This window comes from Calypte anna, chromosome 6 (assembly GCF_003957555.1).
Source record: "Calypte anna isolate BGI_N300 chromosome 6, bCalAnn1_v1.p, whole genome shotgun sequence".
NCBI classification, from domain to species: Eukaryota; Metazoa; Chordata; class Aves; order Apodiformes; family Trochilidae; genus Calypte; species Calypte anna.
Window position 1 is genome coordinate 26,305,372 of NC_044252.1, and position 17,129 is coordinate 26,322,500.

Here is a 17,129-nt window from a genome sequence, read left to right on the forward strand (position 1 = left end):
AATATTTGCTAGAGTTTATAGACATTGGGAGAGAAAATCACTGGTATGAGCAGAAATTGGAAAGTGATTCATTAAATACTCTTTCTCCTAATGTGCAGTTTACCCTGTAAAGATGAGAACTTATAAATTAAATTCATATTGCAAATATATGCCCCATGGAAGAGAAGTAACAGCATTATGTGAGATAAATTAATTGCTTTAGATATTTTAATTAATACCTTCTTTCTGTGGAGCTTCATTTTAGTTTTGTTCCAATCAAAAGTGGGATAACTTTTGAATTTAATCTTTGCCATAATATTGAGATCTGAACATCTTTCTTCTTGTGCACGAATGCTTGTTCAGCTGCTATTTAAATAAAAGCAGTATTATGTAAGCAGTAACCATCAAGGTTTATTAAGTATGAAGATTTTAGATGTACCTTAAACTCCCTCAGCTGCTGATCATCAGAAACTGACAGTGTCTATGGAAATGAGAGTTGTTCCATCCCTGCTCTGTTCCTGAAGATTTGCCTTTGTTATCCATTAATGGCCACTGTAGGTGGCAGTACAAGTTCTGGACCAATTGAAGCTTTGACTGCTATGGCAGTCTTTATCCAGTCTTACTTAAAGTGAGGGTTTTCTTAAGGTTCACACTACATTGTCTTGACAGTGAAAATCTAGGCAGCTATAAAGAAGATCAATCGAAATGTGTAAGTATTGTTGGTGACACAGAAACAGAACAGAAATACTCTGCTTTTTGAGTTTGGACATCAATATTTACTGGAAAATGAGCTACTGCCAGTATCAGTGTTTCTAATTCTTTTTGTTGTATGTTGGTCCACTTAGACGCAAAAATTCAGACTATGATAAAGGTAAGGGGGAAAATAACAAGTTAGCTGAAGCCTGTCTACCAGAAAAACACTTTAATGGCCAAATGTTTTGTAAATACCAATATTTTGTGTAAATATACAGCCTTTCACTTATACTGTCTTACCAGGCTTTAAGTTCTGAAAAATTAGACTGCATAGACAAGGGGTTGCCACGGCTAATTTTGATACAGATATGTGCATTGTAATGGCAATGATAATTTTTATTCATTTCATGCGCTTTAAATATTGTTTATAAGTGTTTTCTCTGAATGAGGCAGACAGAGGAACTCGGATGCAGAGGCAGTATAAATAGGAGGAGGACTTTAGTTAGATAAATTATAAGTAGTGGATTAGTTCTGACTTTTATCTCAGGTAGTGTAAAGCAAGAACTGCTAATCATCAGCTTGTGATAAAACTAGAAAATGTTATGTCTGAACATCAGGTTACTATTTTATCATATTAGCTATTGATTTAACTCAGCATGAAACACCTGGTTCTGTCCCAGTAGTGCCTGGTGGGGAGCAGTGAAGGTACAGATTTACTCCTTCAATCTGCTGCAAACTTCAAAGCTCAATTGTGACCACTTAACTAGTACAATTACTAAACTTGGACATTTTCTCTTTTTCAGGCAAGGCAATGTATCTGTATAAGTACACATGATCAAGAAGGAAGGAACTGAATCCTAGCTAAAATATGGCACGGAAAAAAAAATTTTAAAAAATCATGAAGTATGGACAGTAAGATCCCAAAATCAGTTTTGGCTAGGCTGTGTTAACACTATATATGTAACTATTTTTCTGTTTCCTTTTTATTAACAAATAGCTTGGACTAATGTGCTTATGGTCCAAAAATATGTTAATTGAAATACACAGAATGAGCACTACGCAGGTATATTTTTATGCAAGCACCTTCATTATGATGGTTTTATATTTAATTGTTCTTTGTGTCAAGCATAATTTTATTTTGTATTTACTGGTAAAGTCAGAAATTATCTTCAATTACTGTAATTGAAGGAGGTTTCTCATATTTATTAATAATTTTAGGAATCATCTGAAATTTTCTTAGTATCTACATTATTGCCAGAAATTAAAAAACATTTATTGATATATGTTTGAAAAGATATCTCTGAGGGGGAGTGTGTAGGCTCAGTAAAAAAAAAAGACAGTGCCTAAAAATAGCTTTTTATTGCACTAAAAAGTATTTTTGGAAAGACCTGCTTAAGTTTCTTTGGTTTAAAATAAATCCTGTCAGAGTGGGTCAGCTGCCTCTGAAACATTTCAGTCATCTGCTTTGCCCTCATTCTAAGTGTCCAATATCAGATCTGTCTTTGTGTTTTGCTTTTCTTTTTCACTCTTGCAGTTCACCGTGGACAACATGTTTAATTTATTAATAGAACTGAGCTCTGTAGAAAAAAATTGTACTTTTAGCTATAAATCCTAAAAAATACTGTTATGTTACAAATCCAGGGAGTGGGAGAGCTGAAAAAGCTGATGGTAGCATTTAAGAATAGCAACTGCTTCAGTCCAGTTACAGATTTTTCATTGCAGCTGACAATCTCCATAGTGTCTGGCCTGAGAGTGTAGGTACAGGCTGATAAAAACACTTAAGTAACAAAGGAAGGAAGTAATGTTTAGACCCTTCTTTCTGGAAAAGAAGGAGCTGGTGGAAAATACCAGCAGATGTCTTGTTACTGCAATGGGGAACTAGGCTCTGGATGGAAACACCAGATGAAACAAAGCTATTTTAATGAACATTTCATGTTTTGATTTATCTGAGGTGTAATCACCCTGCACCATGATGTCAGCCAATTATTAAAAAACCATCAGCCTCCTTAAGATTTTTTTTTTCTCCCTGGCTTCCCTGTCTTTGGGAGCACCCTCTTAAAAGTTTGGCCTTTGCAGTATAAACTTTACTCATCAGGGGAAAATGGCTCCATATTTTCACTTTCTGGGTTCATCTGTCTGCTGGTCTAACACACTAGAGTTTATCTTCCATCTCTGAGATTAAGTAGATGGTTTGGTTATTTATGAAGCTAACACACAACATAAAGTCTTTGAACCACAGGGCAGTCCAAAGTACTTGATCCTGATACACAGCTGCTCTAAAGCAAGCTCTTTGTCAAAAAACCACTGTAATCCCTAAGGAGATGAGATGCCCAGTGAAAATTTCATGAAACATCATCTTGGTGTAGTACTGGAACAAAGCGGTAGAAGTTCTCTGTTCCACCATTAATAATTTTCCCAAAAAGGTAATTTTGTAGAGCAACTTGTAGCTCTCACGTGCATGCTTGTTGTGTGCATATGTCAGTATCCTGGTTTGAGAGGACCCGGCCCAAACCTGCCCCAGTCCCACCCAGGCCCCTCCAGGTGACCAGGATCTGACCAGGACGGGTTGTCTGCTCCTGCCTTCCCGAGTAGGACTGTGGCTTGGCTGCCCCGAGGCTGCTGGGGACTCTCGCTGGGACCCTGGGCCCAGGCATCTCCATCTGCTGCTGGGTCCAGTTTGGGGCTTTTCTGGATGGGAAGCAATGACCAGCTGAGGAGTGTGGGTTACATATTTACATATTTTTATATATTTGTGATTCACCTCATCATTATTATTATTATTATTACTACTTCATTTAAACTGTTCTACTTTTTCCCCAAACTATTCATTGTTACGTTTGGAGAGCACTATGCAAGCTCTAACAATGTTTATCTGAAGTTTTCCATGCTTGGATTTGTATCTCTTATATTTAATTCTGTTACACTGCCACAGATGTGGTCTTGTTAAATTGGAAGTGATGGTAGTGAATTTTTGAGCATGCTCTAAAAGAAGGAGGGAGAGGTCAGTTCCAGACCTTTGAATTTTGAAAAATCTCTCCTTTTCTATGTTATGAAGTTTTAAGAGTAGAGCTCAAGTAAATGTAAGCTGTTTTTCTAAACAAACGTTTTTTTCACAATAGCAATCATCCTCTCTTCCTCCTTAAATTCACAGAATTGATGAATTACAATTCTTTCACAGGTCACCTGTTTTCTTCCCTGCTTACAGCATGTTTAATCTGTCAGGTTGTTTAAGCATCAGCTGTGTTGGTGACATGGTCCAACAGTCAGGAGTTTGAGATAGAAGTAGTTTTGTGGGTAGAAGCTGCATTTTTCATGACCAACATAATAAAATAGTGACCTCATGGGACTTTGCTTGACCTTCCTCCTTGCCCTCACCCTTTAATGAAACTAAAAGTGTGTTTGATGATGATTATTGAAAAGATTTATAGGCTTGTAACTTCTACTTAAAGTGGATGATAGCATCTCTGCATTAATTTCACGTTAGGACTTGAAGTTTGATTTCTTTCTGGTGTTCTTGAAGCTGAAGATGTTTGGGAGAGTGGCAGAATACACATTTTAAGGTGTGTATTTCTCCTTATTGCTGCTTCCAGTTTTTTCTGTGTGCATGCAGGGAGGGCAGGCAAGACCAGGAGTGGCTTAGACATTGGCCTTTGCCAGCCAACACATACTGTAGGATTGATTCTTTCAATTTCTTAGCATTTGTGGAAAAGTTTTTGTTCCCTTTTAGAAAGAAATGTATCAGCTTTTTTTTCTTTTTTTTCCCTTCTTCTTTTCTTTTCTTTTATTTTTTTTTCATATATTATTATTTTCATATAGAAATGCTTGGAATTCCAGCATTCCATTAGGTTATATTTTAGCACCATGTAGTAATTTTCCTGCTTCTTGCACACGATCGATAAAAACTGAGCGACTTAGGAACAGGAAAACCCCTTTTGAATTGCAGCCTGAAGTGTCTGGTCTAGTGTTCTTGGGTCACCTTTATAGAGAAATTCACAAGTTTTTCAAACTGAAGTTTGAACACAACTTCTTGAGCAATTCCAGTTATCTTATTTCCTGAAGGTGCTTGTTTAAATGAAAGCCTTAAGATTGCTAAAAAGGGTCACTTTTTTTTTTCCTCATAATTTGTTAAACTGTCTCTGTTCCATCTCTGTTCCCAAAATACATAACTATTCTGAAAGGCAGAGATGAAAGTGTATGTTCTGCAGTATTTAGCAGTTCATTTGATGATCTGGCCAGTTTTTTCACCTTGCTTTTAGCAAGAACGATGGCAAAACTGCCTACTCTCAGGGAACACAAAATGCAATCTAATTTACTTCTACAGATTATTTCTGGTTATGCTAATCTCAAGTATTTATTTACATTGAAAGCAGGGCCAAACTCTGAAACAGATGTCCTAAGACTTCTTTTAAAACCGTTTATACATACTAGGAAATTATAATGAATTTTGCATGAAAACAGATGCTTGTGGGTAAATAAACATTTTTGTTTGTTTATGCATATTTCTCCAAAGAAAAATCTGTTCTTAAAACATTGAGCCTGAAGAATTGGGAGGTTGAGATGAAAGGATTTGCAGGGCCTTTTGTTGAAATGTACCCAGGGGTGGTTGTGTTCAGGGGGCTGCTTAGCACTTGGGAGGGGGGAAGCTATTCTTTAGTTCAGGTGTGAGAATGGGGGATACTTGGCATCAATTATTTGACTGATTGCTGAAAGTGGGTTGGAGTGAGGGGACATTGGCTAGTTCTGGCCTTCACTAATGGGAACATTGCACAACGTGGATGAGTAATTAAAGTAGAGAATGCAGAAAATTAGGCCAAAATTGAAGAGAAATGAATATGTTCTGTTGTGCAGATGTTGGAAACCAATTATTTTGGACACCTCTTTCTATCTATGTCTTATTTGGTTACCATGTAAAAATCGTTCATACACCATGTAGATTGTTTCTCTACCCATTGCTTTTTCTGTTTTTATGTTGTGATGTATCTGTATAGGTTGTAATTTAGCAAGATATCCTGTCTGCCAGGTGTGGGAACTAGCTGATTGTATTATAATGCCAGATCATTACTTAATTCATATACAACCTCGCCTAGCACATGGAAAGCATTATAAATCTATTTACAGTGTGGCTGGTCTGATGATAACATTGTATTAAATTCCCAGGTGAGGCAATTTAAGCAATTGCTTTGCCATGTGTAGGCCATGGAAATTAACTTCTCATATGCTTTAGTAATAGACGAACTTCATTGGTATGCTCAGATTAGTAGTATAGCAGAATTCTTACAGTCTGGTTACATGTACCCTACTTCACATGTAGAATGTAGTGGGGTGGTACTGCAGATCACAGATCTTAATCAGTTTAAGCTGAGTTAATTTATTTCAGTTCTAATTTAGCTGTGCTCGCCCATGAACACATTCAGTTCTATTGGGAAATGTTAAGGCTTGGGTCAAGTAGACAGATTGTTTAAAGCCAAATTGCCAGACAGAACTGAGCAAGTGTATCTGTTTGAACAGGGCTTTAGGAAAATCACCCAATCAGTATGCAAAAATCCTGTTCATAAACCAGGAGAGATCTGCCTGGAATCAGATATTCTTTCTTGTCAGAACATCTGGGTACTGTAGTACATTTAAAACAGCCCCTGAAACTTTCTCTGTCTTCAAGTTCTTGTAGAAAGTGGCTTAACCCTTTTGTGTTGCTGTGTGTTCATGCAACATTTGGGTTCAAACACATTACACTGCGTTAAAAACACTCGTGTGCTTAGAATTTTTGGCTGTGTATATCCAAGAAAATATAAGATACAAGGAAAACTCCTATACATAACAGACATTTACAAAAAAAACCCCAAAAAACCCAAAAACAAACCTGCATACTCTTAAACCTATACTAGACTGCCCAGAAATGCCTTGGATTACAAACTCTCTAAAGCTTCTGTCTTTTCGAGAAACATACATATAAAGTACCAGTAGACAGTGGTAACTGACAACTAAGACTAAAAATGTTGACAATTTCTTGATTTGGCTGGTTAGCTTATGTATAGAAGTCATTAACTATTTATAAAATGCATTATGAATTGGGTTGCTTCAAACTGTAGCAGTGTGTGTGACATTTCCAGCTCAACCTATCATTCTTGCATTTGGCTAAAGTATATATTTATAAACAGTTGATTGTTGCAAACTAAAAAAAAAAAATATTTACAAATTATTTAATTATTGAGTTTGAATGAACCAAACTAATTTTGGTAGCTACATTTAAAAGTATTAGCCAATATTACTTTAATAAAAATAAGAATTATAATTCAAGATATTGATATGTTGGAAAATCCTGGAAGAACAAATGAACAGTTTAGTTCAAAGGCCTTTCTTTTTATATTATTGATTCATTTGGTAGTGAAACTGTGATCAAAAGTACTATCAAATTATTTATTGATTATGGCAAAGAGTTATACTTAATTATAGTCAAAGGGCTACTTCTTTTAATATAATTAATGATTTTCAGATCATGACAGATTATTACAATAAAAGAACAATTATAAAAATATATTTATTAAGTTCAGTGATACTGATATGAAGTATTACAAAATTTTATTGCTATTAACATTTATTTCTTTCCTCTGAAGAATATTCTTTTTACTTTCCTGCATGCAGGCTCTTACAAGAATGTCAGCTAGCTAAATCTTTCAAATAAATGATGTGTAGCCAAGGACTGTCTCAGTTTCCCTATGTAATCAGGCAACTTGTTCACTGGAGAACAAGATCATGAAGCATCATGCTTCTCATCTCAGTCTAATGATGATAAATACATTAACCAATAACAAAATCAATGTGGCTGAGTCATTTTGTGAAACTGGGAGAGACTGTACAGAACTATCAAGACCTCAAATGGGAAGATTGAATCTTAATCAGAAAATATATTTATTTAATATATACTTGCAACTTCCTTCCTTGTTTGATGCATGTCAAATAAAAATAGGAAAATAATTTAGCAATCTATGCCAAGTTGTTGTCTTTTTGGTGAAAAAAAAAGAATAAAAACAAAACCTATCTCCATATGATAGTCTTTGCATACTGTGGAGTGTTTTAGTCCCCCATAGTGATGAAATGAATAATTTAAACAGTGAGCTCTGATACCACAGGCTCTTTAAAGGTTCTCATTTCCTTTAATGCTGTAGACTACTTTAGCTTGGTTAGCACGAAACTGTGACAGCTGAGATCTCCAAAAGATTTGGCACAATTCAGCTCCTGTAGTAGGTCTGTGGTATGCTTTGTCCTTGCTACATACATCTGTAGCTTTAGCAAATAACCTAGATCTGAACACGAGCAACTGAATCACAAATTGGTAAGGATAACAAGCTAAAATCTGTTGTGCTGAGATGACCAATACAAGGTTTAATCTATTGCTAGGTTCCTAGTTTACAGGACAGAATTATTAACTGATTGGGGCCTGCTAACTGGCCAACACAGAAATTGAACATTGGGCTGATGTTTTCTTTATGGACTTGTCTATTGTGCCATGGAACATTGAGCTACACTGGCAATATTCTGATTTTTGCTTTCCATTGCTCAGAACTTTATTGTGTTTAGAACCAATATGATGATCAGTTCATGAGCAAATCTGGAGCTCATAAGCTGTGAATAACCACTGTCTTTCATAACAACTTAAAGACTATCTCAGTTTAGGACTTTTTCTATGAACTGCTGTAAACCAATATTTACTTGTACAGTTGTTTTCTCTCCTTCTGCCCTTTGATTTCTGGTTCTTTCCTAGCAAGCCTTCATAACCTTAGCAGCATAGAAAACACTTGTTAATTTTCTGTGTCTTTAAGTTCAGTCAGTTTTGAGAAATATGTGTAGTTCAAGTTTTGGGTTTGTTTGATTTTTTTTTTTTTTTTTTTTTTTTTTTTTTTTGTATTTGGGCAAAGCTCAGTCTTCCTTTCCCATATAATGGCTTCACTGCACTGCTATGCTGAGTTCTGCATCCAGCTAGCAAGTGTTCTTCACAAAAACCCACTTGGTTCCTACACGTTTCTTCAGTGCTTCTGGGATCACACATTATGTACCCCGAGTTTCCCTGCAGCTGCTTTCATTGCTGAAAAGCTGAGGATGACTCTCTTAGAAATGCTAAGGTTTTGCCATGCAAATTTGTCAAAATACAGCAGTTGAACTTTTAAATAACTTTTAGTCGCAGATTTTATTTTTTTTTTTTAAATCAAATAGGTATCCATTAGGGGGCTCTCAAGGCTTAAGATGATCAGCCTTGATACCAATGGCTTTGGAGCTTTACTTCCTAACCCTTTCTTCTTTTTGTTTTACAGAAAAGGTCACGGATCGCCTACAGTGATGAGGTGCGGAATGAGCTCCTAGGGGATGACGGGAATTCCTCAGAGAACCAGGTAGGATGCTAATCAAGAAGCCCTAGTGGGTGGCTAGAGGGTGAAGGAGGTCACTGGCACACTGGGCTTCTCAAGCTGCTCCTTAACAGCATTAGCAACAACTCATGTGGAAGTGATACTGTTTAATGCAAAGCTGGGGTCTTAATCAACTTCAAAATGTTTCTTGGAGATCTTACATTTAACCCTTTAACTTGTGATCACTGTCTGCTATCTCAAAAAAAAATCTTTTCTTCTCTTTTCTTTATTATTTAGTATTTAAGAAATAACTTGAAACGCGCTGTTTGCCGACAAAGCCAAGGTCCTCACCTCAAACACATGTAAAAGGAATAAAAAAAAGTACATAATGCAGCTTTGATAATAATGCAGTATAATTAAATCAACACTGGCAGGCAAAACAAATGAAAGTGCGCTCTTCGAATTAGGCAGTACCCCACTCAGTTGCCTTGTGTGATTCCTTCCCTAAACAGATTTTCACTCCTGGTATCACAACCACAAGTTGTACTAATAAAAGCAAGCTTTCATAATGCATGTTGTACTAGAATGCAGAGTGCTAGCCATCTCTTTAATGTAGGAAAGCCTGATAATCCTGAGACTTTTTAAAAAAATCTTGTACCTTTATTGTTGTTCTGAACACTACAGTGAGAATCCTACTAGACTACTGAAAATTATAAAGGCAGCATGATATTCAGGGGACTTTGACCCACCTGTTCATATTTCTTTTGGTGCTAAAACTTGTTTGACAAGCTATGTCTGAAAGCAGAATGTTTCTTTTCTTTTTGAAAATCATGTCAGCTGTAGTCAAAGTTGTGTGTTTTGACTTAGAAGTTAGTTGAAAGCTTTCTTAAACATCACATTTTCTTTTCTGACCAGATAGAATTTAAATTATTTTGTTAGTGAAAGGGAAGCTTATTTCAATGGTTAACTGATAAATGCAATATTAAATAAGGAAATGGAACAGAACCATGTTCTGAAAATTTTACTATCTTCTACCCTCAATATAAGCTCTGTTCCACTAAGGATTGGAAAAAAGGAGGACTTGGAGGCTTATCCCAGTACAATGAATTTTAAAACACAGACCCTTTAAGCCTTAATCTTATACAGTGTTTTAAATGTGCCATGGAAGATTTAAACTCTGGGATAGGCTCTAATACATACATTAATTATACACAGGATACAATGCATCTGTAGATTCTAGGGTACAGCAGATCTAATATGTATATGAAGGGTTAAATTTAAAATATATTTATCTTTATTTTTATATATCATAGTGAGGGCAGATTAAAAAATTTAAATAAAATAATGAGGGGGTTTTATCCCTAAATAGTGAGTTTATGATTTCAAGGAAAAGAGTTTCATAGTCTGCATGTAATGATTGTAAGCTCAGTCCTGTGAAAATGTTAAGATTCTCAGTCTTAAGATTCTCATTTCTTTTAAGGTCCTTCTATTTTTACATTTCAAGAAAAAAATTTTGTGAATTCAGACATAAAAGGGCAATTGTGATAAGAAGCTTTACTTATAACAGAGTATCTTATTTGTAGAATGAGATAAAATATTTTATTTTCACTTTTTATGGAATGGTTAAATAACTGGTTCATGTGCACTTCTACAAGTTATGATCTTTTTTCTAAACTGGATGGAAGAAACATGGTCTCACCTTAAGGAAGAAATTATACTTTAGACCCTCTGTTAACATGTTTTTAGGTTTTTTTCTTCCTAATGACCACTTCTTCAATGAAAGAAAATTTTGGGTGGTGGAGTTTATATAGTAACCCAACTTGAAATTCCTGCCCTCATGCCTTTGAAAGTTCTGAATATCTTGCTCTGAAGTATCACCACAAAGTCAACGAACGTCTTTTAAGATGTGAATGCCAGTATTTTATAAATGTTTTATTGTACTGTTCCAATATTCATTATTACTCTTATGGGACACCATTATTTATATCTGTACTATCTTCTGTGCCCATAGTTATGGGCACAAGCAATTACAGCAAGAACTCCAGTTTGATAGTGAGCTTATCAGAGCATGCAGCTATCCAAATCAAGTGTAAAGTTTGGGTACTTACCATACAGTGATCTTGTTACCTTGACATATTTAACTCATTAGCCTCAGACTCAATACACTTTCACTTATGTGCGTTATTATATCAATTGAAAGCATTTATTAGGTGATGAATGGACATTGGGTATAATTTACAGACATATAAAATATTTGAGGATGTTTCAAATTTTTGCTTTAATTATTTCTGATGGAAATAAATAGAGGTAGATGGACTGACTCTCACCCTGTTGTTATGGGAGTTTCATTTATCATTAAGTTTGGACTGGGTTGGATTAGTTAAAATGAAAGATGATGGGTTATTTTTTTTCTCCAATTCAGTCACCGAACTTCGAAAGAGGAGATGAGGAGTTCCTCTTCTGACAAAAGAATTGATGACAAACGTTGCCAGCTCAGGATTGCTCCTGTACCAATCCACAAGTATTGGTAGAAGCTGCTAATAGAGATGCTGAATATCTGATTAAACTGGAGTGTTACCCAAGTGCTGTACATTTTAGTTGTGGTGTTTGTCATCATGAAAACATTTGCAAAACGATTTTGGTGGATGGAAATGACAAAAAGGAACTTGATATATACCTCCTAGTACAACTGTATTGAGTGTAGAGACATAAATGGGGCACCATTTGCATCCTTTCTTTATGCATCTTCTATTTTTTGAGTTTCAAAGGTACAGTTACAGCAAAACACAGCCAAGTTATAATCTGTGATGAGGAGGGTCATAGGTATGAGTTTCCAGTTGTTCTCCCAAGAAGAAATCTTGAAGTATGGAGAACAGATGTAAGACTTAACAAGTTATGATTGATCTTTTGTCTACTTCTTATTTCCTGAATCCCTCCTATAACTAGCTGTCATCCCATGTAGATGACAACTTAGAATAATGTGGCCTTAGAATTGTTATGCCAAGATTCAAATAATGTTACCAGATAAAGCATATAGAGACTTCTTGCAAGAAGATATAAAAATCGTACAATAGTGCTTTTTTATTTATTAAATGTTTTTTGTTTTTTTTTTTTTAAATAAGCACATCTTTGTTTAATGAGTGAAATAGACACATGGTACTGTTAGGGTGTAGTGAAGTCATGGCTTTGTATACATTAATTTATTCTTAAATCAGATCAGGTGAATGTTTCAGATGAAGCACATAGAGAATTTAAGAATCAGAAGTTTCCCCTCTCCCATCAAAAAAAAAAAAAAAAAAAAAAAAGCTCCCACCTTGCAACCCCAAACCCAAAAATGAATATTTATTAAATTGTTTGTAAGTTTTGAGCTTGTCAGTAAAATGATACACTACTTTAATAATCACAGAACTGTTTTATGTCATAATTTATATGTTTTTAGAAAGTAAATGTTCGGTTAAATCAGAAACCCAGTGTCAGATGCAATACTACCAACTTTGTGGAAATATAATAGTATGCCTCTTTTACAACTACGTTCATTAAGAAGTTTAAATAAATTTGCATTAGGTTAAATTGTGTGTCCATATGCACCTACACCGTATATGTGATATGCGGTGAACAAATATTTTGTGGCTACTTAATTTCTGACTACAAAGTTCTGATAATATTAGATTTGGGCTTGCTGTGCATAAAGTGTGTCAAACTTCAGCTACAGACCAGGGGGTGAAGTTGGTCAATTTAATTCCCCAAGATCTAAAGAAGGTCGGTATCATTTCATATAGCCCTGGCAGAGCAGATCATTACCAGACACAAATCTGTTCGTTACATGCCGAGGGTTTATAGCAAAATAAATAGACTGTCATCATAAGTTCAGAAAATGGTGTGTTCGACCCACGATAATGTGTAAAGGGCGTTTAATAGAGTTCAGCATTTATTCGTTATCTGTATGCGGACAGAGACGGCGGTAGCGTTATCAGCTTTTTAAAAAAAATTCGGTAGTTTTCTGTGTCACGTGACGTGCCTCACAGACACACACACACACATAGACCATCTCACTCCCTTGCTCTCTGTGGTGCAGTTTTGATTTTAGTCACAGCAGAAGGCTTAGCCACAAGAGATTCCACTGGTTCAGACCAGTGTAAACCAGATTTTTTTTTTTTCTTTTTAGCCTACAAAGGAACAGATTACGTCTTGTATCGAATTCTGTGTTGCCAAAAAATAAATAAATAAAAATTTCTCTGTTTCAAAAATATGCTGATTATCGTTACCTAAAATGGTGGCTGCAAATGGCTTAATGCTGTTTACAGTTGAGTGGGGAGCATAACAAAAATAATGTTTCAAAACAGAAAAGTAAAGGTAACAGATTTTCATCAAGAGCATTGTTAAATGGGGGGAAAATACATCTTTTGTTAATTTGAATGAATATCTTTCAGCCAATGTTCAGAATTAAAAAAACCAACCCACCCTCTCCCACTACTTAGCTTAGCAGCAAATCCCATGCAGAGCTTAAATTCAGCCATGCAGCACAAACAAGATAGAACATTTTTGTTTGGAGGCTATTGAAAAAACAAATGTGCAGCATTTTAAAACTCTCATTGATTATAGCAGGGTGGCATGGCCAAACAGGCTCTATTGCGGCAGAGTAGTTTTAAACTTTGGCCCTTTAAGTATCATAGTCAACCAAAGAATGGTGGCCTCAGAAAAAAAAGATAGCTATCAGATCAACTCCCAGATCGTCTCTTTCTAAAGAGCCTTAATGTTTGCCTTTTTGCAAAAAAAAAAAAAAAAAAGGGGGGGGGGGGGCGGGAAGATCTGGAGAAAGAGATCAGTTTATGATAGGCCAAGCAGTTGAATTTGAGCGCTGGGTTTAGGGGACAATGCGGTTTTCTTTATATAAAATTCTAGCAAAGTTCTTTTAGCTACGTAGTGAGGAACTGTTTCCTCAGGTCTGTATGGTAGTTCCTGGAATTCCTAATTCCCTGTAGTTAGAGCCTGGGTGTCCCTTTTGGTAATGGGGTGAGGCGTACATTGAGTTTTAGATGAGCTTTGTGAAACAATAGAGAATAATGGAGGTTCTTTTGTTTCCTTCATGCTGGTGAGACTTTATTAGTAGTAAACATTCTCAGCTTACACATGTGTTGAAAATTAGTGTTACGAAACTCTAGGTGAAGTATCAGCATAAACTGAGATAATGATGTAGCTGTTGTAATTTCGAATTCAACTGGAATCGGTGAGAGAACTGTAATTTTTCATAGAGTCACTCTTATGCAGACATTTCTTGTGAGTAATTAATTATATGTTTTGTTCCAGTACAAATAATTTCTCTGTCTCTCTAAGGGGAGATATTACAACATATCTTGATAATCAGACTGGGGTTTAATTTAGTTTTATAGTAAACCTGCCAGAGCAATGTCATCAATAGTGTTAGATTGTGTTGTTTTACGAGCATAAATTGATAAATAAAAGTGTATATTCTATATAAGTACACACACACCCAATGTGTGTATGTATACACATAATGTGTAGTGGTCTGGGATTAAAAACCTGGAATAGGTCTTTTCTGAGGGAAGTATGTTTCATGTTCTTCCTTGTTCCTTTGTCTATTTTTAAATTTGCTATGCAATAAATCATATTTCCGTGCCTTTTAACTAAGCCGCTTGATTTTTTTTTTTACTTGAAAAAATGATGTTCAATAATAAAATCAGATAATAAAGTTACATTAGAACTCTGGTATATAAAAATTGAAATACTGGTTACATGCTATAAATATGCTGTCATCTATTAATAAGTTAGATCTGCTAGTAAAATAAGAAATCAGTTGTCATGACTAAAATATACAGCAAACATTCTGCAAACTTGTATATACAAAACCACTTCAGCTGTACAGTCTTCGAAGAGAGGAATAGTAAACTTGTTTTTTTCTTTATAATATAGACTTCTATGAAGTCATTCCCCTTTATTTCATGATGGTGTCTTAGATGTGGTTTAAAAGAGAATTTCACACTATTCTCTTTGTTTAATGTGACAGTGTGAGAAAGTGATCTTTATTCGTTCAAAAAACTCTGCATGTAGTCTATGTTTAGGTTCTTTTAATGTGTTTGTCTGTGATTTTTAAATGCTAAACATGTAAACAGATAAATTGTCAATGTTAATTCTGTATCCTGTCACACAACTGATCTTTCTTTCCTGCCATTTCTTTCCTTTTTATCTTTTTTGTGCGTTCATGTTGCAGTTGATAAAATTACGTGAAGAGGTGAGTACTTTCTTGCTTTTTGTTGTCTAGCTTTCCCTTTAAAGCTGAGTTTCTAAATCTGAAGTAGATCTTTTTGTTCATTGTTGCAGGGAAATCTACACAATGCAAAAATATTGATTACATTGCTTTAAAATATTCACTGTTGTGCCTTTTTTTCATTAATAATTGTACACTTACATAGGAATCTCTAGATCAAACCTTAGAAATTAACATTCTTTGATAGTGGATTTTTTTTAAAGGCGTTAGAAAAAGAAGGGGAAAAAAACACCCTATTTTTTGATCTCTGCTAAAATACTATGATCAAATCAGGTACAGTAATAATCATGTTTGCATCACAAAATCTTTGATAGGGTAAATACATTTATACACTGGTATTGAAAGTGAAAGCATTGCTTTGGTAAAACTTTGTTCTGAAACACTAAAGAAATACACGCTATTTCATCATGTTTTGAGTTTGGTGTGAGGTATTCAAGGAGCTTATGTATTATATTGGATAAAGTATACCCACTGAAAATACAGTACAGGTAGACCTACACATGCATATCAATATTTATTATTTATTTGTGAGTGCTGTAGATCTGTAGGTGTAACACTAGAGATCAGTATTCCAGAACACCTTTCTTCCAGTTATAAAATGACTCATAAATATTTAGAGAGAGAAGCCTGTTTTAATGGCCAGTTCTTCAAATGTTTCAGTATATTTTCTGAAATTAATATCCTCTCTTACTTACTGCTGTAGCAAAGCTGGTATCTGAACTGGTCTTTTTATATTATTATTTCCCAACAGCTGCCAAAACGGTCACAGTAAAGTCAAGATTACTTATAGGTCAGATTTCTGAAGGGTTTCATACGGAGATTTTGAACCAGGGAAGTATTTGAATAAAAATATTTAGAGGCATGAGTATTTTACATCACATATTTGTTTGGTATCTTCTTTTTGAAATGTGTGCCCAGACATATCAGTAATGAATGCTGAGCTCTGCAGGAAAGGATTTGTAAGTTTTAGAAATGGTGATGACAAAGAATTATAAAGTAACCAGATTAAGGACAATTACAGAGAATTCTTAAAAACACTAAGATATTTCAGATAAAAATATTCTTTCACTTGTTCCCTGAATGCTTTATTTTTCCCTCTTCTCGTGAAGCTGATACTAATATATTAAAGCTACAGAGTAAAACAGTTAACAAAAAATTTAAACAAAATAAACATGTAGCCACATGAAAGCCCTCCCACCACTGCTGAGCTCCCCTCCCCAATAGTCCCAGTGTTTAAACAGAGAACAATATTGTTGCAAGGGTTTATGTAGCCTGATTTCTGATTTTTCAGAAGATTCATTTGCTCATCTCTTTAATGACACCTGCACTTCTGCTCTTGTGCTCTTTTAAAAGAATGTAATAAGATATAATTTTTGCTTGTAAACATATATATTTTTAAACATAAAGATTCCTAATTGTAAATTTACTCTGAAAATGTAATCAGATGAAAAAAACAAAGCTGCTCTTTTTTTGAAATAGCTATGAAGGCAAATAAGAAAATTCAGGATGTTATTGCAAGGGCATGCAACTTAGGAGCTATACTGAACTCAGTAATACCTTTTGCAGAATATGAATCTTCTTTTTATCCACCTATAAATTTTGACATTGCTTCTGGTAATTTTCTTTTTTGCTTTTCCTTGCCAGTCTCATAGGTTACTTTTTCTTCTCTTTGCATGTTGTGAGAACAACAGCAAAAAGAACTAAATGCAGGTATTTGTTTTGTCTAGATCAAAAATAGTACAGTTAGAGAGAGAAATAATTTGAAAAACCCAATTGTTAGCATTCTGTTCTCTGCACTTAGGTACTCTCTGTGTGTTGGATAAGTTGTAATT

The 17,129-nt window shown here is 35.0% G+C and overlaps 1 protein-coding gene across 4 annotated transcripts in view; it reads left to right on the forward strand.

The window, feature by feature from the left end:
* Positions 1 to 17,129, forward strand: part of VTI1A (vesicle transport through interaction with t-SNAREs 1A) — a 258,149-nt gene that overhangs the window by 43,061 nt on the left and 197,959 nt on the right. For 2 of the 4 annotated variants that reach the window (XM_030452930.1, XM_030452932.1), the window contains exons 4-5: positions 8,979 to 9,056; positions 15,241 to 15,261. In XM_030452930.1, coding sequence (XP_030308790.1) covers positions 8,979 to 9,056; positions 15,241 to 15,261 — 99 coding nt within the window. The remainder of the gene's footprint in view (positions 1 to 8,978; positions 9,057 to 15,240; positions 15,262 to 17,129) is intronic. The other 2 variants (XM_030452931.1, XM_030452933.1) reach the window with 1 other exon arrangement.